Here is a 27,222-nt window from a genome sequence, read left to right on the forward strand (position 1 = left end):
TGTTATACTAGGATGGCTAGGGGGCGCCTGTCATAATTGTGAAATCATGCACAACGGTTCATCTTCTTTCTTTGCTTTTTCAAAACAAGAAGTTGAGGAATTCGTAAGATCGACTAAAAATGTAGGTGGCACTTAGGTTGGCTCTTTTGCCTTCTAGCTGTAGAAAAGACGAACGATTATCACGTGGCACACCATGCCCTGCTCTGGTAGGCTATAGGATGTGGTTGTGTGTCGAAATACTTATTTGGTGGTAGGGCAATGGTTGCATTAATGGTTCTGCCCGGACGCAAGACAAGCATTCGCGATACCGACCGAACGAATCCACAACCGAGCCGGTGGCACTGTAGCTATAGGTAAAGCTACCTTTGTCAACCACAATGACCTGTGGCTTCGCCGGCGATGGCCGAGCCAACATCAATTGGCTCCGGCATTGTCAATAGAGTCGGCGGAGATCTCGAGAGAGAGAGAGGGGGACAATATCATTTATTGGGGGTTGTGATGGCTCTCGTCTAAAAGTGGCGATGAAAGCTCCTCCAATGATGACAGTTGAGGAGGCAAGCAGCGATGACGACAATGTGCAATGACTTTTCTCGTTCATTGAAATATATGAAGAAGGAGAGTCGAAAACATCTTTTTCTCTCCCTCTCTATTGTCAACCTTCAACCACGGGGGAATGTTTGAACTAGTCTCACCCTCCCCTCCCTCTCTTGTTGATTTTGTGTGCGTTTTATTATTCTTTTCTTGCTTTATCTTCTCTCCCGATTTACATTTAAGAGCTTTTTCTCCCGGTCTAGTTCTAGATTTGAGAGTTTCAACTCTTCCGATCTAGTTTTTAGATCCGGAAGCTATATTCTCCCGATTTAGATCTGGGAGTTTAATGAATATGCTTTTAGGAATTCAATACCCCTTTGCTATGCTTGTATTCAAGTTTTCTGCCTCCAGCTTCAATGATGATCGCATGAGCTTTCGCATCTCGCTGAACCACGAAGATTTGCTCTTCCACATGTTAAATTTGTGTTTGTTCAACCTATTTTGGTTGTCTCCATATGGCGATGGTGTAGAGGTAGCTGAACATATCACACACCGCCAATTGGCAACATCGTTATTATTGGAGAAAGAATTTTCGGTGTGTGTTCATCACCGACGAAGATACGAAATCCAATGATTGGCCATCGATTATTTTACTTGACATATTCGTTCTTGTGGAATAAATGTGTACTTAACTTCAGTGGTGCTCCATTGATCTTCTTTATTTTCTGGATTTGACTTTATTTTGTAGCATTATGGGTTTTGCTCTGTTTGGATTTGCTTTGTCATGAAGTCCATGTACTTCTCATGTATCCTTTTGACCAATTATTATAATTTTCTTTCGAAAAAAAAAACTATGTTGTATAAACTCCAATTGAAAGACATCCTACCTATAAGAATTTTCTTGTGCGTATATCTTTCTTGACATGTCGCAATTGAATGATATTTTGGACCATAACTTTTACAAATCAAAACAAGTCGATTTCTTGACCCAGTCGTAGACGGATCATCTACGTCGAGAGAACTTGTATATTCATGGTGCGACCTTAGCATAATGAATTGAAAACGAGATCTTATGTTTCTTGTGATATAAACTCTGTACTAATCTCTAGTGCTGTATATCTCGTTACCTCTCAAAATGTTATCGAGACCCCCTCCTCTCATTGTCTAAATTTCTCCTAAACTCACAATTTTCTACTCACCATACATCAATACTTAGCTTATTGCTAGAGAGAATTTGAAACGACCTTCTTTTTTTATTATGCACAGCTTGTAACAGGGTTCGACGGAAAAAGGAAACGGATCATTAGTCAAATCTTGGTCAACCAAATGATGATGTAAACAATGCTTTGACCATTTGTCTAATCAACTTGATTCTTCAAAGAGTGAGCAACCATCAACCTAATCAATCCTCCAAGAAAGAGCTAATTCATATTCAATTAGCATCATCTAACATATCAACTAGTGAAAAATTGTCCAAAAAATCATGAACTCCATCGTACAACGGCCAATTCGGTCATAAACTTGTCGTTTTGGCCAATTTAGTTATAAACCTTTTAACGATTTGTCAATGTAGTCCTTCCGATCAATTTTGATCGGAAATTGCCGATGGTTTAGGACTTTTTGGACAATCATACCTATCAACTACAGTCATGGACCATATCATTATTTTCTTGTCATGTTGGATAATACCCAATAAACTCTAGTTGATAATAATTGGAATTATTGTGGAGGGTGAAAGTTTGGCTGTCATTTTAAGGAAGGGGGAGAGAGGTAGGAAAGAAAGAAGGAAATCGAACAGAATGATCATTGCCCACGGCAGGAGTAACTTTTGCCCCCAAGATGGGTGCTAAAGTCGTTTCTTGCAAGGAAAGAAAAGATCAAATGAGTGATTAGTTCAATATGTGTAGCAATGGCGGAAGAAAGAAAATTAAAACCTGGTGGAGTGACGAAGTGTCACGGTCTGAGATTAGTCAATCGAGTTGGTTTGTGGACAGAACCACCCGAATTGTGATGAACATTCTACAAAGAAGACCCATCATTTGACTAAGGTTTTTCCTCTTCATCTTTGGCAAGAATCTCAAAGAATGGAGCTTACTAAAAACGCGGGTGGGTCGTTTGTGGTGGTTGAGATCGCATGGTTCGCGAGACATGCATAAGTTCGATGATGTGGACGGTTGATTCCGTTTAACGTGTCATCGTTCTTTCATTTGACTCGTCGGATGAGCGAATACTATTGCCGCTTGTTTTTTTGTGTTGTGAGACCTAAGTGTCCGTGATCGAAACTATGACCGATCTTTTCACTTTCAATGTTGTTTGCTCTTGTATTGTTTGAGGCAAGGATTGTACATTTTGTACAACCCCCAAGGTCCATGACCCAGCACATTGTTTTGCTTGAAACATCCCTAGAATCCAAAAAAATTGAGGTCCCTACAATCATGGCAAACCAAAGGATATGGAGACAAGAAGACTAAATATGCATGATTGGCGGTGCAATACATACTTCCAATCACCTTGGTTCTTGATTCGGCATCGATAGGACACGGATCGAAGATTTCGCTCAGAGATTTTACTTTTTACAGGCACACGATTTGGAATGCAAACATACATAGTTCAGCACGTCCATTTCAAAACCTTAGATGCTTTCAGAATCGCTAAACGATGATTATAAATAGGACCCAAATCTCACGTGCATTCGCAATTTGGGAATTGGAGCTCAAAGCTCCCACATAGAGATGTCAGAAGCTAAGCTTTGCTCTTCCAGTATAATGTTCTCCAACTGGTAAAATACGCCTTTACGTTAGGGAGAACGGAACTCTTTTGGAGGTAGACAAAACAATCACAAAAGATCTTCCCATAGATGAAGAGCCTTTTCCTCCTCTTTTGTTATATCTTCCGTGACTATCACAGTTGCTCACCAAAACACGATTTCCAATGAGGAACTGGGAAAATGGTATTTCAAGCCGGACAGGGACATTTTATCCCGCAGAGGACTCCTACAGGTGTCTCAACATACCTCGGTCGTTGATGGTTTATCTCAACGTGCATCAACGAAGGAGAAGTGATTGAAACGCCAAGTCTCGTGCGACATGAATGATCTTCATCGGTGGATTTGTTACGGGCCTAATCACGATTTTTTTCCCTTCTGTCCTGTAATTTGTATAATTTATAGTTTCCATCCTTCTTAACTTCCTTATTTAATCAATGAATTGCTATTAGATAGGAGAAGGTAGGAGACAAATATTTCTTAGACGTAAACAGCATATCCAAGGTCGCGTGAAGCGAAGCATTGCCTTCATTTTTTTGCTTTACGGGCCGCAGAATTGATAAGCCAGAAAGTTACGTGAGAAGAGAGTTGTGCAAAAGTTTTAGTCAAGGCCCGAGGTACAAACAAGTTGTCAATGTTTTGATTCGTGTACGCTATATCAAAGCCCGTTGGCTGATCTTTTGAATCATGGAATTGAGTCTAGAGATTACTATTGTGTCGCCTTTTCGTCCCACTTAGATGTTTGATCATACTATGGACCGAGTCATTTTATGTGTTGTAAGTGTAATTTGTGTTGTTTATGTACTATTATTGTAAAGCAAGCACTTGAATTTGGTGCCATGGGCACGCACGGAAAAGATGGCACTACTGAACATGCAAATTTCGATCGTATAGTGGAACTGTTTGTATATCTATGACTATAGGACGGAGCCCAACGAGGCTTGAGGTCGAACAATGACGCCGCAAGGAAGAGGGCCAGGCGACTTCCAAAATCCACGGCCCGTGAAGGGCAAGCTTTGGAAATGTGGGCCGAATAGAAAATGGTCGCTGGATGAGATCGACGAATCGAACGCTAAGTGATAGGGAGATCGGAAGATAGAAAGGAAAGGAGATTCAGCGAGCGACAAAAGAGAAAGAACTTTGTAGGAAACACTTCTTGATATGAGTCCAGTGTATTGAATCACATAGGAAAAACTCGTTACTTTGAAGGATCAGCTTCTTACATATAATAACCTAGAATCAGATCTTTATTGAAATGATATAATTAAATAGCAGTCTAATCACATAAATATTATGTAATAAATGAAATTATCCTAGTATGACGTCATAATCTTGTAGATTAATTGATCAAGCTAAATTTCCAGTCTTGATGAACATCCATCCTGCTTGGTACTCCCTCAATAAGAAGAATTTGGCTTCGATGAGCGTTTCTTCCACAAGTTTTTTTTTTGTCGAAAGAAAGATGTTATTTATATATCAAAATAATACTAAAAAGGTATATAGAAAGCTTTCAAGCCCAATAAATTTCAAATAACTGCAGATCAAAGCAAAAGCCATAAAGCAAATAACAAAATAATGTCTGCAATTAGAAGCATACTTTCATCCCTCAAGAACAAATCTACTATCGTAAACGCTCGGCGATCGATCACCAATTTCAGTGATGAGTACACGCCGAGATCTCCCACTTCATTTGCAACGACTTGCGGTGTGCATCTAGGTTCAACGTTCTTATCACTGTCGCAATGTAGAATCACCAACATCAAAATATTACAAGAACACATATCAAATACCTCTAAGAAACTCCCAAATTTATATTAAGATCTAATTTGAAAGAGTAAAACCTCCAAAACTTGACCTAAATCGAAATTCGGGAGAGAAGAGTGGTTTAATCTCGGAAAGATTGCGGAGCGACATTACGAACATCCTCCTCGCAGTGGTTGTTGAACGAATAGTCAAACTGGTCTCCACGTTCATCCAAGATCTGCAGATGAAATTTATTCATACACACAAACTCCCATAACAGATCGGGAGAAAATAGAAAGATAGAGAGCTTCAAAAGAGGGAAGAGAGAGAGAGAGAGAGTCTCTCGCCTTAGGCATGGCACTCCAAAGAGGCGGCGACTTCAAGAGGAAGGAGAGAAAACCCTAACCTAGGTAAAAGAAAGGAGAAATCGAACCACCTTTTCTTCCACGAGATTGGGTAACCTTTCCACAAGTTTCCACCATAATTAGGAATTTTGACTTTGATTCGGTACTGCAGAACAAAGATTGCTCTTGTACTGAATTGACATGGGATGTGTTTGTTTCGCGAAATTTTTTTCAACCTTTGGTCTTTTATATTGTAGGAATTATAGGAAAATGGGTTAATGAAAATGTTTTCATCGATATTAATACCCTATGCCTAAATATCTAATAATTTTTATCAGCTCGTTTTTCCCAAGTGATGTAAACGATCCAAGTTAGAAAAATCCTTTTTCAAATTGCTGATTTTCGCGAAGTAAACACACCTTAAAAATCAATAAATTTGAAATGTAAATTCCTACTTAGAGTAACCCGTTTTCAGAATCCTACTAAAATACGTAGAAATAGGTAGTCCAATTAAATAAATACTAAAAAAATAAACAAAAATTTCCTAAGATTTCATAAAAAAATGATCTGGACAGATAAACTAGTGGGGATCACAAATGATGACCGAAGTTGATGGCTCAAATCCATTCAATTAGATAATTAGATAATATACTATGATTGAGATAATTGATATTGTGAATAAGGGCGATGCCGATTCGAAGTTCACAATCTCAAAACATTTTTTCAAGATATTCAACAAGGTCATTAACGTTAGTAGCCTCTTTTCACTATTTACTATTATAGCTATTGCTTTTAGGGTTAATATTATGAAAAATCTCAAACTGGTATACTTATGATAAATTTGTCTCATACTAATTTTTTGACCATCAAAAACCCCAAACTGATATACTCATGACAAACTTACCCTCCGTTAAATTGAATTAATACCACGAAAAACTACAAATTGCTAAACCTGTGACAAACGGAAGGGTTAAATCCTAAATTAGTATACCCGTCAACTGTCATATGTTATCCAACTTAATAATTTGACAAGTAAAATTTAACGAAAACCAACGCAGGTAAATTTGTCATGATCGGTTTGAGATTTTCGTGGTATTAACCCTTACTTTTATTATTATTATTCTCCATAGGGAAAATTTGAATAAGGGTATGAAGTGGGGCCATTTTCTTAAAAAATGGTATGAAGTGGATTTTTTTTGAAAGTTTTAGGACTCAATTGCACTTTCTGATAGAGTTTTGGGATTTCTAATGCACTTATTCCCTAGTTTTATAGGAGTGATGTAAATTGATGTTGTCAAATAGTGATATGGATTAATATATGTCAATTTTTGATGTGATGCTTCATTGATTGATTGCACTGATCTATACATTCTTAGCTTTTATTTAGTTGTTTCGGTAGTTGAAGTTACTTTCAGTTGCATTCAATCAGCCGTCAGTTATCATCAGTAGTGATTCTATTGGGCGCAAATTTTACCTCTATGTAGTGTACCGGATGCTTCTATGTTGCAAATGAGCCATTGAACTCAAAATAGGGGTAATTTTGTCCGAAATTCCAAATTGAATTAAAATCAACTTCTTCTTTCAATTTTTCATGTTTTTTTTTATTTCTTCAGCATGTGTCTTTGATTTTCTACTATAAATATATTTACAGTTGCTCGTTATGCAAAGTCTACCCTCAGCTCTAGAGCGGGTTCATACCGAACAAAGCGGCAAAAAAATCAAGTAACGGCTTGTCTATGCATTTTCTCTTGGTTCCTCGCCACCTTCGTTGCTCTTTTTTCTTGTCCCGCTCCTTAAAGCGAGATGGAAATCTCTGTTTTTGTAGATATAAACAGTTCAAATACAATGGAAAATCCCTGCGCTTCATTGCAGTAAAGTAATTGAAGAACCAAAAAAAATTGGTAAATCATCCGTTCGTCCTTTCTTTTCCCAACTAGGGCGTTCAAACTTGGGTGCGAGCCAAATTTTTTCGTGACCAATGCCTTGATTCACTTGTATTCGGCTTTCAAGAAGCCCCGGAGTGCTCGCTTGGTGTTTGACGCGGTGTCTGTTCTGGACTCCTTTTGCTGCATTGCTAAATGTTATGTGATGAATTCAGAAGTTGATTCTGCGCGTGAATTGTTCGATGAAATGACTGAGAGAGATGCACTTCGACCTTTATGATAGGGGGTTAAGAGGCGAGATGGTTCTGGAGTTAATAACTACATACTTGCCAGCAATTATACTTACAAGTTCCTAAAAGCGGATAGCAGCCTTCATTTGTGTCAGTTCCCTCAAAGTACCAACCAAATGTCTGTTGCTAACATCCTAAGGAAGCACAACATAGCAATGCTATTTATAACTAGTAAGAATGAGATGAGTGCTCCATTGAAAAATTGCCCAATGAGTAGAAAAATTTACGGGTGACGCGGATATGGCAAGTTGCCACAATCCTGGTGGAATTCATCCTGTCAAATGATTCTCTTGTAGATAGAGATATCAAAGTTTAGGAAGATTTGCAAACTCCGTCGGAATTTCCCCCTTAAAGTTGTTAAAGCTAAGATATCTGCATAAACTTCAGCTTGTCAGGTGCACTGGAAGGTAAGAAGTAGCACAACATGAAGTGCCCTTGTACAAACAATCCACTGTCACCTTGCAGAGTATAACGCAACCATTATGATCATAGTGACAGACATATCAATTGATAATATGGTAGTAAATAACCTTATCATTATGTGCAATTAAGACACATAACTTAACACTCAGAAATTCCAGAAAAACTCCGAACACCTAGTGTTTTGTTTAAAATATAGTTATTTACATGTGGAACTGTGGAACAACAAATGTATGCACTGGTCCAATATCAACAGGAACTGAGTGATCACAATTCCAGCATTATTGCATCTTAAATCATTACAAGAAGGCATTGAATTAAACAACTCAAGAGCCACCAAAAAACAAACCAATCCTACCCATCGATACAATTCCACAAAAAGGTGTCTCTGAATGGCATTCTATCGAAAAACCGTCTCGCCTCTTCCATCTCGCCTCTCCTAGTGTAACCCCTTATCATCAAGGTCCAAGTGCGTCCCTCTCAGTCATTTCATCGAACAGTTAACGCACCGGAACCAACTTCTGCATTTATCACATAGCCATCTATTGTAACATTCCAGCGAATGGAATCCAGAACAGACCCGGCGTCAAACACCAAGCGGCCACTCTAGGTCTTCTGGAAAGCCGAATACAAGTGATCAAGGCGTCCGTCACGAACAAATCAGACTCAAACCCAAGTTTGAACACCCTACCTGGGAAAGAAGAGACGACCGCGGAAGACACACTACGGTCGCGAGGAGCAACGAGGATCGGGCAATGGGCGGCGATGACCGGGCACAGAGCGACTGAGGAACGGGCCAGAAGGATTTGCTTGAGGAACAGCGGATGAGGAAGAAGAAAACGTGAAAAATTGATGTAAGATTTGATCTTAATACAATTCGGAATTTTGGACAAAAATACCCCTGTTTTGGTCGCCGGAAAATGTCTTCCGGCGAACATTTGGCCGGCTAGTAAGTTTAGGCCCTTATTTGAGACTCACTTAGCCACTTTAGGCCCTTATTTGAAACAAAGTTCATTTTAAGCATTTTTTTTGAAAAAATGATCTCACTTCAAACTTTTAGTTAAAATTTTTCCTTATCCGTATTACTATTATTCTACTAAATATTAGAGGCGTGCAAAACAGACCGCTCGGACCGCCCGGTTTGGTTCGGTTTCCAGTTCCTAAAAGTGGAATTGGTGTCCGGGCAGTCTGGTCTGGTTGTCCGAGTCCCTGTTCCAAGGGGAAACCGGACCGGACCGACTACATATACTTTGTTTTTAGTTTTTATTTCTTCAAAAAAGTTAGTAAAATGTGAACTAAACCCACATACAATGCTTTTCCCTTATCGTTGCACCACAATGACTCTTTATTCATCGTCCCTTCCGTCAATATATTGAGATTTGTCACTCTTTCTCGTTGTGGTGGAAAAAAAATATAAAAGTGACTGGTTCTATTGGACCGGACCGGATCCGGTCCGGTTCTCGGTCCTAGGACCAACCAGCCTGTTCCCCTATTCTCAAACTTGGGTTGGATTTCCTATTTCACCTTGAAACCAGACCGGATCGGGAACCGTCCCCTACTAAGTACAGTGTTATGAATGACGCAACGATGAGTCATTCATAACGTAGGAGGCCATCTCAGCTCATTAAATGAAGTAGCCACCATCGGACATCAGGGATGTGTTTGGTAATTTGTCAAATAGTAATTGATTTTATTCTTTTGTTTCTTGGAAAAAAAAAGAACAGAAATCCGTTTGGTAAATTTTTTGTTCCCGAGCACAAATTTGCACAAATTTGTTCCCAAATTTGTGCCCAGAATCAGTTTTGGAACAAAATAAAAAAGGCAGGAAACAAGAATCAGAAATGGAAATTTTTTTTTCTTTTTCTTCTTCTTCGTTTTCTTCTTGGCCTATGGTCGGTCGCCGGTGGCCGGCAGCCCTCGCCGAGGCGGTGAGGGTCCAGCCCTCGCCTGTGGCCGGCGAGGGCTGCGACATCCTTGTCGGCCCTGGTCTGTGATTGGTTGCCGACGCCGGCGACCTGACCATGACCAAGGAAGGGGAAGAAGAAGAAAAAAAAAGAAAAATAAAAAGAAAAAAATATTAAAAAATTCCAAATATTATTAATAAAAAGAAATTTTGTATTTCTGTTCTTTTTCTATTTCAAGAATAAAAATTTTGAACATTTACCAAACACCTTCAAACGAATAAAAATTATTATTGAGAATAAAATTTAAAAAAATTATTTTTAAACAAAAATTATTTTCAAAAATATAATGATTACTAAACCCACCCTAACAATAGCCATCCCAAAAAGGGCCAACTGCGGAGAAAACGAAGAACATCAGACACAGGATGGGACCATCTCGTTCTTTCGGCTCCGACTTCGTGTGTGGCTCATCGGTTTCCACGGTGGCAATGGAAATTATTGGATAACGCTCGCCATGTCGCCTTCTGGGTTTTGGGAGCGAAATCCCCTCCGTCCCTTTGCCAAATTCCTCCTCACTTCCAGGGACCACCGGAGGAGGTCCGTTCTCACTTTGAACTCGCAACTCTTCACTAGTCTGTGATACCCTTCTTCTTGATTCAATCTTGAGAATTCTTGCAATGGCGTCCATGTCTGGATTGGTCCTGAAAGACTGCAAAGTTCGGACGTGTGGCGCTCGCTACAGATCAAGCTCTTGCTATCCGACACGGGGAGTCGTGTCTCGTCTTGGTATGTCTGAACTCTTGATGCTCCTTTGTGGGTTTTGGCTGGAGTTTTACTTTCTGGGTACTTTTCAATTTTGCAACCTTTCTGGCTAGTTGGGTGGTGCGTGTACTTTGATGTGCATACCTTTTTGAGTGTGTTCTCCTAGTCTTTTCATAGTTTGGTCTACTCAAGATCATTCATTTTGCTAATCTTCTTCATTTTTTTTTTTCTGTTTGTTGTTAGATCTCAGTAGGGACAATTCTGTTTGTGAGAATGGAAGGAGTCTGGCTGTCAAGAACCGGTTGCAGACTTCTGCGGTTGCTGTTGCAACAACACCTAATCCATCTTCAAGGTATCTTTTTGTGGCTCAGCGGTGCTGATTCTGCTGGAGGTTTCTGCTCTGGATTGAACCTGGGGTTAAGCTTTGCAAATTGGAAGATTGGACCTGGACTAAGATTTTGAGAATTGACTAGTATGATCCGACCAACCAGCATTGACTTTTGACTATCCTAAATGCATGGGGTGATTGCATCCTCTTTCTATTGTTGGGATTGTTGTGCACCAAGAAATTTATTTAATCTCTAGGAGTAGGCCATGCATAGAGATCATTGGTTCTCTAATTCTGCAAGGATGATATGATCTAATAATAATACTAGTACTATAAGTATATCCTTTATCCTACTTGCAAATGCCAAAGGGTTTATTATTAGTTCTTTGTTTCACTTCATAAGTGAATGGTCTCTCTCTTGAAGTTTCAATCTCTTCTCATGGAAAATTCCCCTGCTAGGAGGTTTGCTTTCTGGCCAGCTGACTACTAGTCTTGAATTTTACATTTGAACAATTTAAAGTTGTCGGCTGGGCACCAAGATTGATCTGTCATTGGCAGTTTTTTTTACAAAATAGCAGTGAAATTTATCATATATTTGAGAGTTTTGGTCGGTAGTTCTCTCTCTCTCTCTCTCTCTCTCTCTCTCTCTCTCTCTCCTGCTAGCATGACCTTTTACATCTTTAATGTCTCTAATATCACTTTCTGGGATTTCATATCTAGGAAATTGGCAACTTTGTGCAAGGCTGCAACAAATGCCCCTGGGGAAATTCCTGCCAGCACTCCCGGTGGGATGAGCCAGTATGAGAGAATTGTTGAAACTCTGACCACCCTTTTTCCTGTTTGGGTACGTACCTATTTTAAAGCTTTCTGATGCGCTGTTATTTTCTTTGTATCTCTTACACCTTCAAGTTGCATTGTGCCTGTGCACGAGGCTCCCCATATATGTGTTTTTCAAGATATTTATTTTCTGGAAGATGTAGTATCTTAAAATCATTTACTCCACCAGGTCATTTTGGGAACCATTGTTGGGATCTACAAACCAGCTGCGGTAACTACAAGTCCTTCATGCTGCCTTTACTGTTGATAATGTCTTTTCTGTCGATATTTCATTGTTGGGATGTCATTCAGGTTACTTGGCTGGAAACTGATCTTTTCACTGTTGGATTGGGTTTCCTCATGCTTTCTATGGGGTTGACATTGACATTTGAGGATTTCAGGCGATGTTTGCGGAATCCTTGGACTGTAAGCGGCATCTTTATCCATATAAGTTAGGAGGATAATTGTCAAATCTTATGAAAGGTCATCTTTTTCATTTCACTTTTTGACCTTATGAAACTTTATTGTTGCAGGTAGGTGTGGGATTTTTGGCCCAGTACCTCATCAAACCACTGTTGGGCTTTGTTATTGCAATGGTACTTCTTTCATCATCCCATTCAGAAGTTCCTACTTTGGCCTGTTTTGATCTCTGACAATGAAATATTGATGCAAACCTGAGGACTTCAAAATTACCTTACACTGTAGATGCTTTAGGAATCTAATTTAAATGCCTGTAACTTAAATAGAATCAGTGCTATTTCTAATGGGATCATTATAGCAGACAATTTAGTGTTCTCGAAATTTTTTGGGTGTCTAGAGTTGTATGATACAATGATTTTTTTTTTTTGGGAAAATGGAAGACGGATGTTTCTGTGTATCAACTCATGTTCCCTTGACAAAACTATCAGCATCTCAGTTAAGATGCCTGGTTTCTAGCCAGATCAGGACTCCTTTCTCCTTTGATTGCATTAGTACGGATGTTTCTGCGTATCAACTCATGTTCCCTTGACAAAACTATCAGCATCTCAGTTAAGATGCCTGGTTTCTAGCCAGATCAGGACTCCTTTCTCCTTTGATTGCATTAGTACAGAAGATTCCTGTGTTATGATATACTCAATCAAGTAATTCCAAGTGAAAACACACTTGGCACTTGGTTTTTTGTGTGTTTGTGCCTGTCCCATCTTTTTCCTTCCATATTTTCATCTTCTCACACAGGGAACTCTATCCTTCTTTAAACGTCCAAATCTGTACCTTAGCCTCCTCACCCTTTGGAAGGCTTGACTCCAAGTGATGCCCAATTCTTTTATTGTAAATATTGCATGGATATGGATACGATGAGTAATTGTTGCCTTTAAATAATACTTCCGAATTGGGATCTTCAAACTGAATTGGGTTTGGCAAAGAAACTCTTGGAGTGCTGGAAAATTATATTTAAAATCTCAATGGATACTGCAATGGCAAAAGTCTCTGAGAACAGGAGGTGCTGCAGATATCTTTGTATTTGCTGTCTTCAGCAATTTAAAATATGATTTTTCTTTAATGCGCTGGCAGCTCTATTTGTCAAAATGCTAGTGTATCCTGTTTTGAAATTCGTCACCCACCAAGTTTCCATGATCTTCCAGCTTGGGTGTGTAACTAGAGTTCTAAATTGTGTATCTGTCTCTGAAATTTATCATTAACAAAGTTTCCATGTTTTCCAGACTTTAAAGTTGTCTGCACCGCTTGCAACTGGTCTTATATTGGTGTCCTGCTGCCCTGGAGGTCAAGCGTCCAATGTTGCAACTTATATATCTAAGGGGAATGTAGCACTCTCCGTCCTCATGACAACGTAAGTCTTGACGTATGTGTAAACTTTTGCTCTTCTTCTAGCATAAGCAGACAACCTCTTTCCAAAGCTTCATTGCATATTTTGTTCATGTTAGCTCTTGCCATTGATCGGTTCTTTTCATGTTCCTATTGCGATATATGTAAATTCCTGAACATTTTACCTCATGTGGGATTTTTGTAATTCTTCTTCTCCTTTCGAAGCTGCAATATTCCGTCTTTTCACTTTAAAATTCCTAAATACAAAGTTATTTAATGAAGGTGTGGGAGCAGTTATGGTGTGAGATATTGATTTTTTTTTTACTATATCAAGTTGATTTCATAAGCATGTGGTGTTTCTTTTGCCTATTTGCAGGTTTGCAGTCATCATATGCCGAGTATTGTTAGTGTGCAAGTTAGGCATCTTTAGAGCATACTACTGTTGCTTATCTTTTCGCTTTTTGTATCAACATGAGCGGATAACATGATGGACATACCTCTTAAAATGTTTTGGCTGATCATTGTGGACCATATGGAAATAAAAAAAGGATACTAACTTTGAATAACATACCCGTGCAAACTTTAAACATGTTCTGCATGATAGTTTTCGATGCGTTTGTCCTGATTTTTTCCCTCTATAGGTTGTCATTTTTTTAAAAAAAATTTGCAGGTGTTCGACTATTGGTGCCATTGTGATGACGCCTCTCCTCACTAAGCTTCTTGCTGGCCAGCTTGTTCCTGTGGATGCTGCGGTGAGTACAGCATAAGTATCATTGCCTCTTCATATGCTAAAAGTATGAGAATAAGATTGCATTTGAATGGTAGACCAATTAGTTGATTTTCAAATTAAATGGATGCTTAAGATTGTTCACTGAAGCACTGATGTGGAAGGCAGTGTTGAAATGCTTAGCTTCTGAGTTGATCTTGTTGAACTACAGACATCTTCAGTGGCTGGCAGTTCGTTCAGAGGCTTTGGCTTGAGCACTTGGAATTATTTTGTTTCCCAAGAGTCTCAAAAGTCTAGATGTGGAAAAGTTTTGCTTTTTGGAGTGCTTCATCTTTCCTGTGATGATGAGTTACAGTAGCATGGAAGGAAATTAGTGAGAAATGCATATTTTATCTAATCTATCTCGAGTAGACGAGATTTGTTGAAAAACTCTTTTGTTGTACATAATTCATTTCTTCATTGCTGTATTAGTAGGCATGCACATGCGGATATATGTGGTGTATGTACTATACATAGTTCAATGTGTTTGCATTGTTGTACATACCCACTACATCCAGCTATGTATGATTGTTACGTACTGAGGGATCATGGAATCACTATAGTCAACAAATACTTGCAGGGCCTGGCTATCAGTACTTTTCAGGTTGTTTTGGTGCCAACGATAGTTGGAGGTAAGCAGATGATTGTTAAAATTCAAACTAGAGTCGCTTGGAAGGAAGAGCGAGAAAATAGTCAATAAATGAGATAACCCTTGTCTGTTGTTTATGACAGTGTTGGCCAATGAATTTTTTCCCAAGTTTACTTCGAAAATAGTCGCGTTGACCCCATTGATTGGAGTTATTCTGACCACCTTACTTTGTGCAAGCCCTGTAAGTGAATCAAATTAATATCTAGATATGGTTTTTCACTGCTTGTTTCTTTCTTGTATTGCCAAACTCTGGTAAGATCTGACTCTGATGTACTTTCAATAGATTGGACAAGTTGCAGATGTCTTGAAAACTCAAGGAGCGCAACTTCTCTTACCAGTAGCTCTCCTGCACGGCGCTGCCTTTGCCATTGGATATTGGATGTCGAAATTGTCATTTGGTGAATCTACTTCCCGCACTATTTCTATTGAATGTGGGATGCAGGTAACCGTCTTCCATTATTTTTTTCTGTTCTGTTGTTTTCTTGCTGCCCTTTGACTGCCTAATTTTGTTGCTGGAATTAAAGAGCACAACTAACCTTTATTGTTTTTCAACTTCAATTCAAAGACCCTCCATCTTGATTTTTTAGTATCAGTAGAGTCTATTGTCTCTTGTCATTGCTGACCATGGTCATTGTGAATTGTATGATTACTATTGTACATTTTACAAAGTTCAGCAGAATCGGTGTTTCCAAGGTGCCATTTTCCAATTGCAATTAAGCAATTGGACTGAAGAGGAGCATGATGCTCTTGCTAGAACTGTTACCGAAACATTTCTGTTGTTAAAATGAGCAATTATAAATCTTTTGTTGCAGTGGTCTCTGGATAGTCCTTTAACACCATATTTACTATAAGCAATAAATTCTTGTTTGTCACAATTTTTTTGAGATCATTCTCATGTCATTTTCAGTGAAATACGATTCTTGTGGTTGAGGAGACATATGGGTAGAATCATTCTCCCGTAGTTATATAGTCACTTTGAAGTTTTGAACTGTTAAATTGAGAGATTTCTCATGGCTGTCTATTCTGAATTACTCTTAAATTATATTAGTCCCCACACTTTTATGCTTAAAATTTGATGAAGGTAAGGTCCATGGACACGTACAAGTATATGACCTAAAAAGGTTCATGTACACATGTCTTTATGTGAGGTATGCTATTAGTTGCTACTAATATTGCTTCGAAAATTTGTGGACTTCTATTGGAAACAATAGTACAGTTTTTCTTCTTTTGAGTGAACTTTTGATCGGCAGGAAAGCCTAGTCAAAGTCTTCATTGCCTTGGGCATTAATGCTTTCTCTTTGTGCCGTGCATGGCTCTTGATTGCCTTTTCTTTTAGCTGAAATTGGGTGAAACGTCTGTCTACTCTACTAGTTCCTCTGAGTGAATCGAATATCTTACAAATTCAAACCTGTTCGACATTTGCAGAGTTCTGCCCTTGGATTTCTTCTCGCCCAGAAACATTTCACCAATCCTCTGGTAGCCGTTCCTTCTGCGGTCAGCGTGGTTTGCATGGCGGTAAATTCTGACACTCAAAACATCTGTTTCAACTCTGTTCCTGTGGTGTGATTTTTTTTTTTGAGTTATTCATCTCTGGCATTCTCACTTGCTGATAATCACTCTTCTCACAGCTTGGCGGGAGTGCACTTGCTGTTTTCTGGAGAAACAGACCAGTCCTGATCGATGACAAAGACGACTTCAAAGAATGAGACATCCGTTAGATATCTAGGTTTTATCGATTTTGGGTGTAATTTTTGTTTTCATTTTTGTGGTTCCTCATGCAGTATGATTGTTTCGGCTTTAAGTTCTAGCTAGAAGGAAGTGAATTCGGATAATCACATATCATATTGGATTCTGGGCTGGGGTGTATATGTTTTAGCTTAACAAAAGCAAAGTCATTTCTTCATTTGGTTCAAATGCCATCAGTATCCGTCTGTCCTTTTGACGGATACGTCGGAAAGTGCCGAGAGTCGCTGAGTCGGTATAGAAGTCCATGTCCAACTGCAATGTCATCAACAATGTCGATGAGCTTACTTGTACCTTTCCTTTTCTGTACCTTCAGTTTACTTGTCAAAAGATGTTCGAAAGAGCTTATGTTTAAGGAGTGGGGCGAGCTTGGTGAAATCTGCTCTTGATCTAAATGCTCTCTTTCGGCTCACCATCGATCACCAGTCTCCTCTCCCTGGTTCTCTTGCTCAGTTAAGGAAATCCTTTTCATCTTTTTCGACAGATTTATTGACTTTGCTTTTTCAGGATTCTTTGACATGATTTCTATTCAGATTACGTTATGCTATTTGATTTAGAACTCAAAATGTTCTTGGGGTGCGTCTGTTTCACGGAATATGAATGACTGGGAAAGCATTGTTCTCAAAATGATCACTTATATCACTTATAAAAATGACCAATTGAAATTTTTTTATCGTTCATAAAAATATTTAGATATTAATTATTGTCCATAATGAAATATCTTTCTTTGATTAATTATTTCAAGCGATATGAATGATTACTTTTAGAAAAATAATTTTCAAATGATTTATTTTTCGCGTAATAAAGAGAGCCTTAATTTCTCAACATTTTTCAACGTTGAGAAAAGATTCTCCGTGTCTTTAAGTTCTCTCATTTGTAGAGACATGTTTCGAAAAAATATTAAAAAATTATCACGGCAGTGTCGGTCTGACAGCTGGCTCTGGCCGGCGTCCCCGTTAATGCTGGATAGCCAAAATTGACCGGATGGACTGAATTGATATAAATGTAAAAGGTTTAGGACTGAATTGTCACAAAAAACAATTTAGAACTGAATTGGCACAATTTTAATAGGTTTATAATTTTTTTGGTAATTTTCCCAAGAAAAACCCATATTGGCTTTTCCTTTTAGTGTTCTTTTCTTTTAATTTTCTTGATGCTTCTTCATGTGCATATCGAAGATTTTATAGAGGCCAATAAGGTTGCGTCCAAGACTTGGCATATATTTCTTCATATCTTGTTGACGTATCCATATCTAAAAAAAGTTGGTGCATGATGCGGTTGGGCTTTGTTCAATAATTTGTCTACTTTACCCCACGCCGTCTGACAAAGCTTCAAAGTCGCCTTCTGGCTTGACATCACTTGCCATGTTGAAATATTGAAATAATAAAACAATTGGAATTATCTTATTTGTTTTCATGTTGAAACATTTTCATGATTATACGAAGGGTTAATACCACGAAAAACCCCAAACTGGTACACCTGTGACAATTTTACCAAAAATTAATTTTTTGACTACAAAAAACCCCAAATTGATACATCTGTGACAAATATACTCTCAGTTTGTTTCTATTAAATTTTTCTGTCAAATTGCTTTGTTAAATGACATACGACAGTTCACTGATGTTCCAGTTTTATGTTTTACCCTCCGTTTGTCACAGATGTACCAATTTGTGATTTTTTTTGTATTAATCCAATTTAACGGAAACAAAGGGAGGGTAAATTTGTCATAAATGTACAAGTTTGGAGTTTTTAGTGGTCAAAATATTAGTTTGGAGTAAATTTGTCATGGGTATACCAATTTGGGGTTTTTGGTGGTAAAATTTTTTTTTTTGAGTAAAATTGTCAGAGGTGTACCAGTTTGGGGTTTTCCGTGATATTAACTCTTATACGAATGATCGACACACAGAATGCGATTGCCATCCCTAATAAAAACATTTGGACCCCATCAGATTGTATCTGTATACAAGTTGCCCTTATGAAAGTTTTTATTAAGAAATTATCTTCCTCTCTGTATAAACCATGATCGAGAGCTATATTTTCCTCCAATCGTGAGTTCTAAATAATGGGCATCACATACGTCACTGAATATAAATACGGGTAATGTCCATTCATCGATCAGATGAACGAATTCGACTTAAGTTTTTATTCGCTAGGGATGGATGAAAACATGGCCATGCCGAATCAATGGAAGGGATTTTTTACACTAGGGTCATAGTCTTTCTATATTAATTATATGAAGGGCGCGTATACAAAGACAGATTCAAATTACGAACACGGGTTACACAAAATTATTGGAGAAGCCTATCTTCAAGCCCTGCTTTCACTAATAAAAGCGGAGCGTTCCGGGAGTATAATAGTTAAAACATGTTCAAACACCACAATAGGCCTTGAGAGTCGACTCGGCCTTGAGGCCTTGCTCTGTTATGGCGAATCGGAGCAGACCGACTTCGTCGAAGGGCTTGAAGAGCACAGGGTGTTGCTTGTCGACCAGCTCGGGCGGGCACGCAATCACTCCTCTTATGGCTGAGAACGAGCCGACCGAATACCTCGTCTTGTTCTCGCTCATCATCACCCGGTGTCTAGGGCAGTGCAATCGGCCATTGCTCCATCCCTGGCCAACAATTCGTTTCAAATTGATTCATAGATCTTATTATCAACAAGACATTTTATAGATGCCTTGGCGGGAGAGAAGGGAATGAAATGAGGCAACTCATTTTATAGAGAGGCAACACTTCACATCCCGAACAGACCTCATCTTATTATCAACAAGACAGTTTGGAGTTTTTACTGACATTTTATCAGCGATTCCAACTCGGAGAGCCTCATTGCATATGAAGTGAGCGTTTCACTGCATATATATTTAGGTATGATCACGAAAACTACGGTTGTTGTTTCCAAAAGATAAAGGTCATAAGATAATCACATACTTTTAGCCAATAAAAAGAAATTGTCAATACAAACACCAAAAGAAGATTGCGGACTACTGGTTTCGAACAAAACAATTGTACCAAAATTTTGGATTCCCCTCGGGCCACATGAGATTGGCTAACTTTTGAATGCCTCCAGAGTCGAGCATGCCAGTGATTCCCATCGCTTGGTAGAGAGGCAAATGAGGTCTGTTCGGGACATAGCCGTCGCGCGGCTTTCGGGGGTCGACGAAACTGCACTTCGTCTTGGCCGGAAGATTGAACAGATCTTCCGTTTGTTCGAAGACATCGTTGTAGAGCTCAGCACTGATTTTGTCATAGAGAGCCTCAAAACAACCGTACTCTTCAAGTGCTTTGACAACCTCCTTTTGCACTGAATCCCAGCGGGTGCTTCCTGGCTTCATGTCATGTTTACAGAAATCTATCAAGGGAAGCTTTGGAGGTGGGAGAGAAACCATATAGGCTTTTCCTTAATTTTATGTTTTTGTTTCTTGACGTTTTCTTTTCATTTGCATACTGAAGATTGTAAAGAGGCCAATATGATATATATATAGCCAAGTGCATGTGTCGGTAGGGTTTTGTTTTAATGATTTGCTTACTCATACCCACACCGTCTGACAAAAGCTCCATTGTCGCCTTCTGGCTTGGCACGACTTGCCAATTGCAATGGTAAACAACTGGAATTATCTTATTTTGGGCACCTCCATGGGAAGATTAACCTTCCTAGATACGATACTACTCGAGTCCGACATTGCTTCTATAAAAAAACAAAAGTGTTGGGCAAATATCACAAAAACTTCAAATTAGTACATCTGTGACAAATATACCACAAATTAATTTTTTTAATCACAAAAAATCTTAAATTGGTATATCTATGACAAATTTATCATTCGTTAGTTTTCGTTAAATTTTACAGTCAAATTGCTGAGTTTGATGACACGTGACAGTTGACAGGTATATCGATTCGGGGTTTTACCCTTCGTTTATTACAGGTGTACCAATCTGTGATTTTTCGTGGTATTAATCCAATATAACTGAAACTAACGGAAGGTAAATATGTCACAAAATGTGCCTGGGGTTTTTGGTGATAAAAAAATTAGTTTGGAGTATATTTGTCACAAGTGTATCAGTTTTGGGTTTTAGTGGTGAAAAAATTAATTTGGGGTAAATTTGTCACAGGTGTACCGATTTGTAGTTTTACGTGGTATTAACCCAAAAATATCTGCATTCATGTTGAAAAGTTTGATATTATACAATAACACGAATGAACGACAAAAATAAGATGACACGGAAAGAATATACTTGCAATCAAAACGAGGCCTACGAGTTGGCCCTATAACATATTCATTAAGCAATTATCTTCCTCTCTGTCTGGCTAATCATAATTAAGGGCAAGATTTTCCTCCAATCATGCTTTTGATTGAAGAGTTACAAATTACGGATATCACATACACGCAAATTTAATTAAATATAATTGCGGGTGATGTCCATGTTTGTAAATCCGTCGATCAGAAGAACTAATTAGAGAAAGTTTCCTCTAACTGAGGATGGAGGAAAACACGATCTCGAGAAACTTATGGAATGAGCTTTGTTTAACTAGGGTTATCGTCTTACTACGTTAATTATATGAAGGGCCCATAAACAAAGACCGATTCAAATTACGAAGGCAGATTACATAAATTATTGGAAAATCGGGTACATCAATCTAGTACCTTAGATATTCACGTAATGTCGCACATGCGCACGGTCCAGAAGTGTCCTCCTTTTAAGTCTTAGCTTTCCACAAAGGAACCAAAGTGGGACGAAATAACTTCTATTGTCTTAGTCAATTGGTGACGACCATGATTGATCTCATCCTCCTAATTTTTTTTTGGTCAACTCATTCTCATCATCAAAAGTTAGGTAAATATTGATAAATCACGGTAGGTTGTAAATAGTGATAAATTGCACTGAATAGCAAAGCACTTGGATACCTACGTGATGCGTATGCAATGATAAAATTACTCTATAACCTTTACCAACCAGGCATTTTCTTCGTATTGATTCTAATAAAGTATACTAAATTCATTTAATGCATTTTTCAAACGAGTGCGAACCAATTGAATTGAAGTCTGATGAGAGTAACTTGTTGAGATTTGCAGAAAACCACTTGGTGCATAAAAAAAGAAGAAGAAAGGCACTCATATGCATATTGTTGGGCGAAAACCTTTTTTTTCGCAATGAGGCCCATCTTGGATCGACTTTCTCTGTAGGCGCATGTCTTAACAACACAAAATGAGGGTGTCACTCATAATGGATTCGAGTCCATAACCATGGGTTCCAATGTTTGAGATGATTATAAGTTCATTCGGAAAAGTCAAAAGTCTAACCTTTGCATTAGTCTTGGTCTAAACCTTTTTTGGTTATCCTAAACCTTTTGCATTGGTGCCAATTTAGTCTAAACCTTTTTGGTGCAATTAAGTCCTAAACCTTTTAAATTGGTCATTTAGTCTAACCTTTTGTTTTGTGCTTTAGTCCTCCGTCATTTGACCGGAATTCTGACGTGGACGGTGCGGGCGACGCACGGGCCGAATGGCGTGACGTGGACAAATTAAATAATATTTTAATATTCTTTTGAATTTTTATTTTTTCCTGTTTTTCTTTTTTCCACTTTTTTGGCTTTCTCCTTCCTCTGGCCGGTCGCCGGTCCGGCGACCGGCCAGAGGCCAGTGCCGGCGAGCTCGACCTCGCCGGCCACTGGGAGGCCGCCTCGCCCGGCGAGGCCGAGCCTTGCCTTGGTCGGGCGAGGCTCGACCTCGCCAGATCCGGCGAGGTCGGGCCTCCCCGACCATGGCGAGGCTCGAGCCTCGCCGGAGGCCGCGGCGAGGGCGAGCCTCGCCATGGTCGGGAGGCCCGACCTCGCTGGATCTGGCGAGGCCGGGCCTCGCCGGCGGCTGGGCGAGGTCGGGCGAAGTGGCGAGGCTCGAGCCCTCGCCGGAGGCCTCGGCGAGGGCGAGCCTCGCCATGGTCGGGCGAGGCCCGACCTCGCCGGATCTGGCGAGGTCGAGCCTCGCCAGCCGCCGGCGAGGCCCGACCTCGCCAGATCCGGCGAGGTCGGGCCTCGCCCGACCATGGCGAGGCTCGCCCTCGCCGCGGCCTCTGGCGAGGGCTCAAGCCTCGCCATGGTCGGGCGAGGCCCGACCTCGCCGGATCTGGCGAGGTCGGGCCTCGCCGGCGGCTGGGCGAGGTCGGGCGAAGTGGCGAGGCTCGAGCCCTCGCCGGAGGCCTCGGCGAGGGCGAGCCTCGCCATGGTCGGGCGAGGCCCGACCTCGCCGGATCTGGCGAGGTCGAGCCTCGCCCAGCCGCCGGCGAGGCCCGACCTCGCCAGATCCGGCGAGGTCGGGCCTCGCCCGACCATGGCGAGGCTCGCCCTCGCCGCGGCCTCTGGCGAGGGCTCAAGCCTCGCCATGGTCGGGCGAGGCCCGACCTCGCCGGATCTGGCGAGGTCGAGCCTCGCCGGCGGCTGGGCGAGGCTCGACCTCGCCAGATCCGGCGAGGCCGCCCTCCCCAGTGGCCGGCGAGGTCGAGCTCGCCGGCCTCTGGCCTCTGGCCGGTCGCCGGACCGGCGACCGGCCAGAGGAAGGAGAAACCCAAAAAAAAAGTGGAGAAAAAAGAAAAAAAGGAAAAAATAAAAATTTAAAAAAAAATAAAATAAAATTTTATGGGGGGAAAAAGTTAAAGATTCAAATCCATCAGCTTAATTCAAATCGTTGATAAGAATATTCTAAAAAGAAGGTTAAGGGATTAAATAAAAATTCCATACCGGACCGGCCCGGGCTTTAAGGTAAGGTTTGAGCACAGGATAGATCTTCTGAACCATTCATTTCCAAATGATATCCACATCGGTCACAAAGGAAGGGTTCAACTTTCATTCCCTCGGTCCGAAGGTGGCCAGTCAGTCTAGAGGATTATGAGCCTCGCTAATGCCTGATGTACCATCCGGAGGTTAGCTCCAGCACGTCACCCGTAGCTTGATTCCGAAATCCATCAGCTTATTCGAAATCGTTGATAAGAATATTCTAAAGAAGAAAAGAAGGTATAGATAATATATCCCGAGGGTTGGCTCTACTGGATAGGGGACGGGCTTGAGCATGTGAATCCATGTCTCGAGTTATGCCCTTACTCCGAGGAGTGCTACCGATTCCTTGTGGGCCACCTGCCCGAGCGAAGCTCGCAACTTAGCTGAACCACGGGCCAGCAGGAAGTTCATGGATTCTAGGGGATGAACAACTAATTATGCAGGCAGGATTTTTGCTTCGATCATACACAACAAGTCTATAGTTTTGTTCACACGAAGTCATGATCCGAATGAATGGCTAATGCAAATTCGATCGATCTGCTTCTACCAGTTTCAGAAGCAGATCAAGCGAGTGTAGAAGAAATTTGAGTACTTCACAGTACTCAGTAGACATCACACTCCTAATTTAAACCAGCTAATGTAGAAGAAATATTGCACGATGTGTTTATACATGAAGAACTCCATGCCTAGATAGCGGCCTTTCTCGAGAAGAAAGGAGCTCCATCGAGTTAAGTATCAGTAAGAAATTTTGGTTGCTAAAATTAAATTTTGGTTTATACATGACAAACTCCATACCGAGGAAATCATATGATGGCATAATCAAACTCAAGTCAAATTGGCTGATAGTCGTAAGTCAAAAGGCTCACATATATGTTAATGTTTTCAAAAGTATTTTCATAATCACAATCATAAAAGCTATTGTTGGCTTTTAGTAATAAAGTATTCGGGGAAAATTGGTCGAAAAGGATTATTGGGATCCTTCGACATGATTACCATGCTCGGGTAAGTCGCATAAGAAAAATGACTCCGCCGTTTCAAAACATGCATCATTGGGGATCAAATTCTCTAATCAATTGGAGATGCATACACATCACACTAGGATTCATGCATTCACGTCATTATGCGACAAATCATTACACGATACTTCGCCAAGTAATATAGGTCATCACAAGGCACATCGTCACATGACAACATTTTGTCACATGTCATAGAACGTCGTCACATCACATGGTATGTCGTATATGCTGCATCATCATCATAATCTCAAATACAAACAAACGTACACAGGGTACAAAGAGTCATTCTAGAGGGTGTAAAATGAGGTGATCAGGAAAAATAAAAAAATCGCATTTGTATTCTCAGAAATCATTTGATAAATGAATTTAAAGGACTTACTAGAAAAAAATGTGGTACTGAAGTATCATCAAAAGGGTGCTAACCCTTCCTCATGCATAACCAAACCCTCGAACAATATCTTTATTTATTTTTATTTCGAATACAAACTAGCTACTTCCACTCCGTGCTTGACAAACACACTCACTCTCACCTACAGCGACGCTCCAATATTGCAAGGATAGTGATCACCAATAACTTTTTCACTAATGAAAGCAGAGCGTTCATGAAGAATAGTAGTAAAACATGTTCAAACACCACAATAGGCCTTAAGAGTTGACTCGGCCTTGAGGCCTTGCTCGGTTTGGTGGAGCCGGAGCAGATCGATTTCGTCAAAGGGCTTGAAGAGCAAAGGGTGTTGCTCGTCGACCAGCTCGCACGGGCACTTGATCACCCCTCTTATGGCCGAGAACGAGCCGATCGAATACCTCGTCTCGGTGCCACTCATCATCACCCGGTGTGTAGGGCAGTGCAATCGGCCATTGCTCCATCCCTAGCCAACCATTCGTTTCGAATTAATGTCTAATTCGCATTATCGACAAGACATTTATAGATGGACATACTTTGTCTTGCAGCTAAACTTTGGCAATGCAAACATTGTGATGACAATGTAAAATGACTCATTTTATCAATCAAATCACTTTTTTTAATGCTTTTGGATGAATCTATATTTCTCGACCTTCAACGTGCGTTTGATACGATAGAATGGAATGGGGAGGGAATGGAATGTTCGAAGGAATCGAATGAAATAAGTTTTAAAAAATTCTTGTGTTTGGTATGAAGGAATGAGTCGGAAAGGATATAGAAGCATCTAAAATATTTTCAAAGTATATAATGTGTGTAGAAAAAATGAGGGGTACATTTGAATTAGTTTATACAACTATAACTTGGTGCATAGTCTTCGATGAAGTCGATCTCCATGGAGTCGTACCTACCTCCAAATTAGAAGTTATCATCGTGTGAACTCAACACTTAATCTGAATTGGAATTTTACAAGCCTTGGCATGAGAGAAGGGAAAGACACACTCACCAGAAATGACTCTCCAACCATGACTATAAAGGTGGAAGCCGAAGGTGCGACTTGAATCCACTTTCCATCCTTTGTTTGCACCTCCAAACCATTCACATCATTCTGTTGAAGTATGGTCAAGAAGTTCTTGTCGCAGTGCGAGCTCCCCCCGCTCTGAGGCTCCCGAGTCATCGGCGCTTCGTATCTCATGACCCGGATCGAGTGGTTCAAGGACCTGGCATGCGAATCCAGGTATTTCTCCACGCCCAAGCTTCGAAACACCATCCTGGTGATCAGTGATTCCAACTCGGAAAGCGTCATTGCATATGAATTTAGTGTTTCACTGCATATATATTTAAGTATGTTCATATAAAGTACAATTATCCAAAAAAACAAAGCTCATAATGATAAATTATACAGCTTTAGTAAATAAAAAATTTCGAAACCAACACCAAAAGAAGAACCATATAATCAAAATTTTCTTTCCACAAGTTTTTATCACATAAATATTCGCATTTTTAAATATTTATATAATTTCAGAATACACGTGTAGCACGCCAGTTTCAGATGAAACAAATGTACCAAAATTTTGGATTTCCCTTAGGCCACATGAGATTGGCTAACTTCCGAATGCCTCCGGAGTCCAGCACGCCGGAGATTCCCATTGCTTCGTATAGAGGCAAATGAGGTAGGTTCCCGAGGTAACCATCGTACGGCTTTCGAGGGTCGACGAAATGGCTCTTCGTCTCGGCCGGAAGATCGAACAAAACTTCCAATTGTTTGAAGACATCATAGTGAAGCTCAACACTGATTCTATCATATCGAGCCTCAAAACAACCGTACTCTTCAAGTGCTTTGACAACCTCTTTTTGCACTGAATCCCACTGTGTGCTTCCTGGCTTCATGTCATATTTGCAGAAATCTATCAAGGGAAGTTTTAGAGGTGGGAGAGCACCCATGTCGGCTCTTCCTTTGTGGGTTTTGCTCTTCCGTGATGTTTTTTCATGTGCACATTGAAGATTTTAAAGAGGCCAATAAGGTTGCGTCCAAGATTTTTCATGTACATATATTTATATTTTTCTATGTATACATATCTAATAATGTTGCCTTTTGTTTTTTGGTCAAGAATAATGTCAGTGCGTGATTCGGTTGGATTTTGTCCAATTATTTGTCTACTTTACCCCACACCATTTGACAAAGCTTTACAGTCGCCTTCTGGCTTTGGCATGACTTGCCGTGCTGAAATACTGAAATGGGAAATAATTGGAATTATCTTATTTTTGGACGCATTATGGAAAGATTAGCTTTTT

The 27,222-nt window shown here is 40.1% G+C and overlaps 2 protein-coding genes, 1 long non-coding RNA gene and 1 pseudogene across 3 annotated transcripts; 1 reads left to right on the forward strand and 3 right to left on the reverse strand.

Moving 5' to 3' along the window:
- Positions 1-7,313: 7,313 nt before the first annotated feature.
- On the reverse strand, positions 7,314-8,924 carry LOC115691544 (uncharacterized). The gene is made up of 3 exons (XR_008815140.1): positions 8,334-8,924; positions 7,783-7,927; positions 7,314-7,689 (listed from the first exon to the last, which is right to left on the reverse strand). It is a non-coding gene; the product is annotated as an uncharacterized LOC115691544 (long non-coding RNA).
- Positions 8,925-10,302: 1,378 nt separating this feature from the next.
- On the forward strand, positions 10,303-16,906 carry LOC115691527 (sodium/pyruvate cotransporter BASS2, chloroplastic). The gene is made up of 13 exons (XM_030618173.2): positions 10,303-10,665; positions 10,885-10,993; positions 11,690-11,813; positions 11,976-12,017; positions 12,098-12,211; positions 12,319-12,381; positions 13,486-13,613; positions 14,259-14,340; positions 14,935-14,986; positions 15,087-15,184; positions 15,287-15,445; positions 16,429-16,518; positions 16,632-16,906. Exons 1-13 carry the CDS (start codon positions 10,557-10,559, stop codon positions 16,707-16,709), a joined length of 1,248 nt encoding a protein of 415 aa, XP_030474033.1. The 5' UTR covers positions 10,303-10,556; the 3' UTR covers positions 16,710-16,906.
- Positions 16,907-19,024: 2,118 nt separating this feature from the next.
- On the reverse strand, positions 19,025-20,213 carry LOC130136097 (probable 2-oxoglutarate-dependent dioxygenase AOP1.2; annotated as a pseudogene).
- A 4,750-nt stretch (positions 20,214-24,963) lies between these two features.
- LOC115691508 (deoxypodophyllotoxin synthase-like) lies at positions 24,964-26,927 on the reverse strand. The gene is made up of 3 exons (XM_030618142.2): positions 26,495-26,927; positions 25,934-26,255; positions 24,964-25,396 (listed from the first exon to the last, which is right to left on the reverse strand). Exons 1-3 carry the CDS (start codon positions 26,869-26,871, stop codon positions 25,154-25,156), a joined length of 942 nt encoding a protein of 313 aa, XP_030474002.2. The 5' UTR covers positions 26,872-26,927; the 3' UTR covers positions 24,964-25,153.
- Positions 26,928-27,222: the final 295 nt, after the last annotated feature.

The sequence above is a fragment of the Syzygium oleosum genome, unplaced genomic scaffold, assembly GCF_021117445.2.
Source record: "Syzygium oleosum isolate NSW1041296 unplaced genomic scaffold, Sole_v2.1 Sole_v2.41, whole genome shotgun sequence".
Lineage (NCBI taxonomy): Eukaryota > Viridiplantae > Streptophyta > Magnoliopsida > Myrtales > Myrtaceae > Syzygium > Syzygium oleosum.

What these genes read in the sequence shown, in the direction of transcription:
- LOC115691527 (XM_030618173.2), top strand. Translation starts at nt 10,557, where the DNA reads ATGGCGTCCATGTCTGGATTGGTCCTGAAAGACTGCAAAGTTCGGACG. An exon ending in CCACCCTTTTTCCTGTTTGG is followed by an intron (nt 11,814 to 11,975) that starts GTACGTACCTAT and finishes TTACTCCACCAG; the next exon opens with GTCATTTTGGGAACCATTGT. An exon ending in CCTTACTTTGTGCAAGCCCT is followed by an intron (nt 15,185 to 15,286) that starts GTAAGTGAATCA and finishes TACTTTCAATAG; the next exon opens with ATTGGACAAGTTGCAGATGT.
- LOC115691508 (XM_030618142.2), bottom strand. Translation starts at nt 26,871, where the DNA reads ATGGGTGCTCTCCCACCTCTAAAACTTCCCTTGATAGATTTCTGCAAA. An exon ending in AAGGGAAATCCAAAATTTTG is followed by an intron (nt 26,256 to 26,494) that starts GTACATTTGTTT and finishes ATATATATGCAG; the next exon opens with TGAAACACTAAATTCATATG. An exon ending in TGGTTGGAGAGTCATTTCTG is followed by an intron (nt 25,397 to 25,933) that starts GTGAGTGTGTCT and finishes ATGGTTGGCTAG; the next exon opens with GGATGGAGCAATGGCCGATT.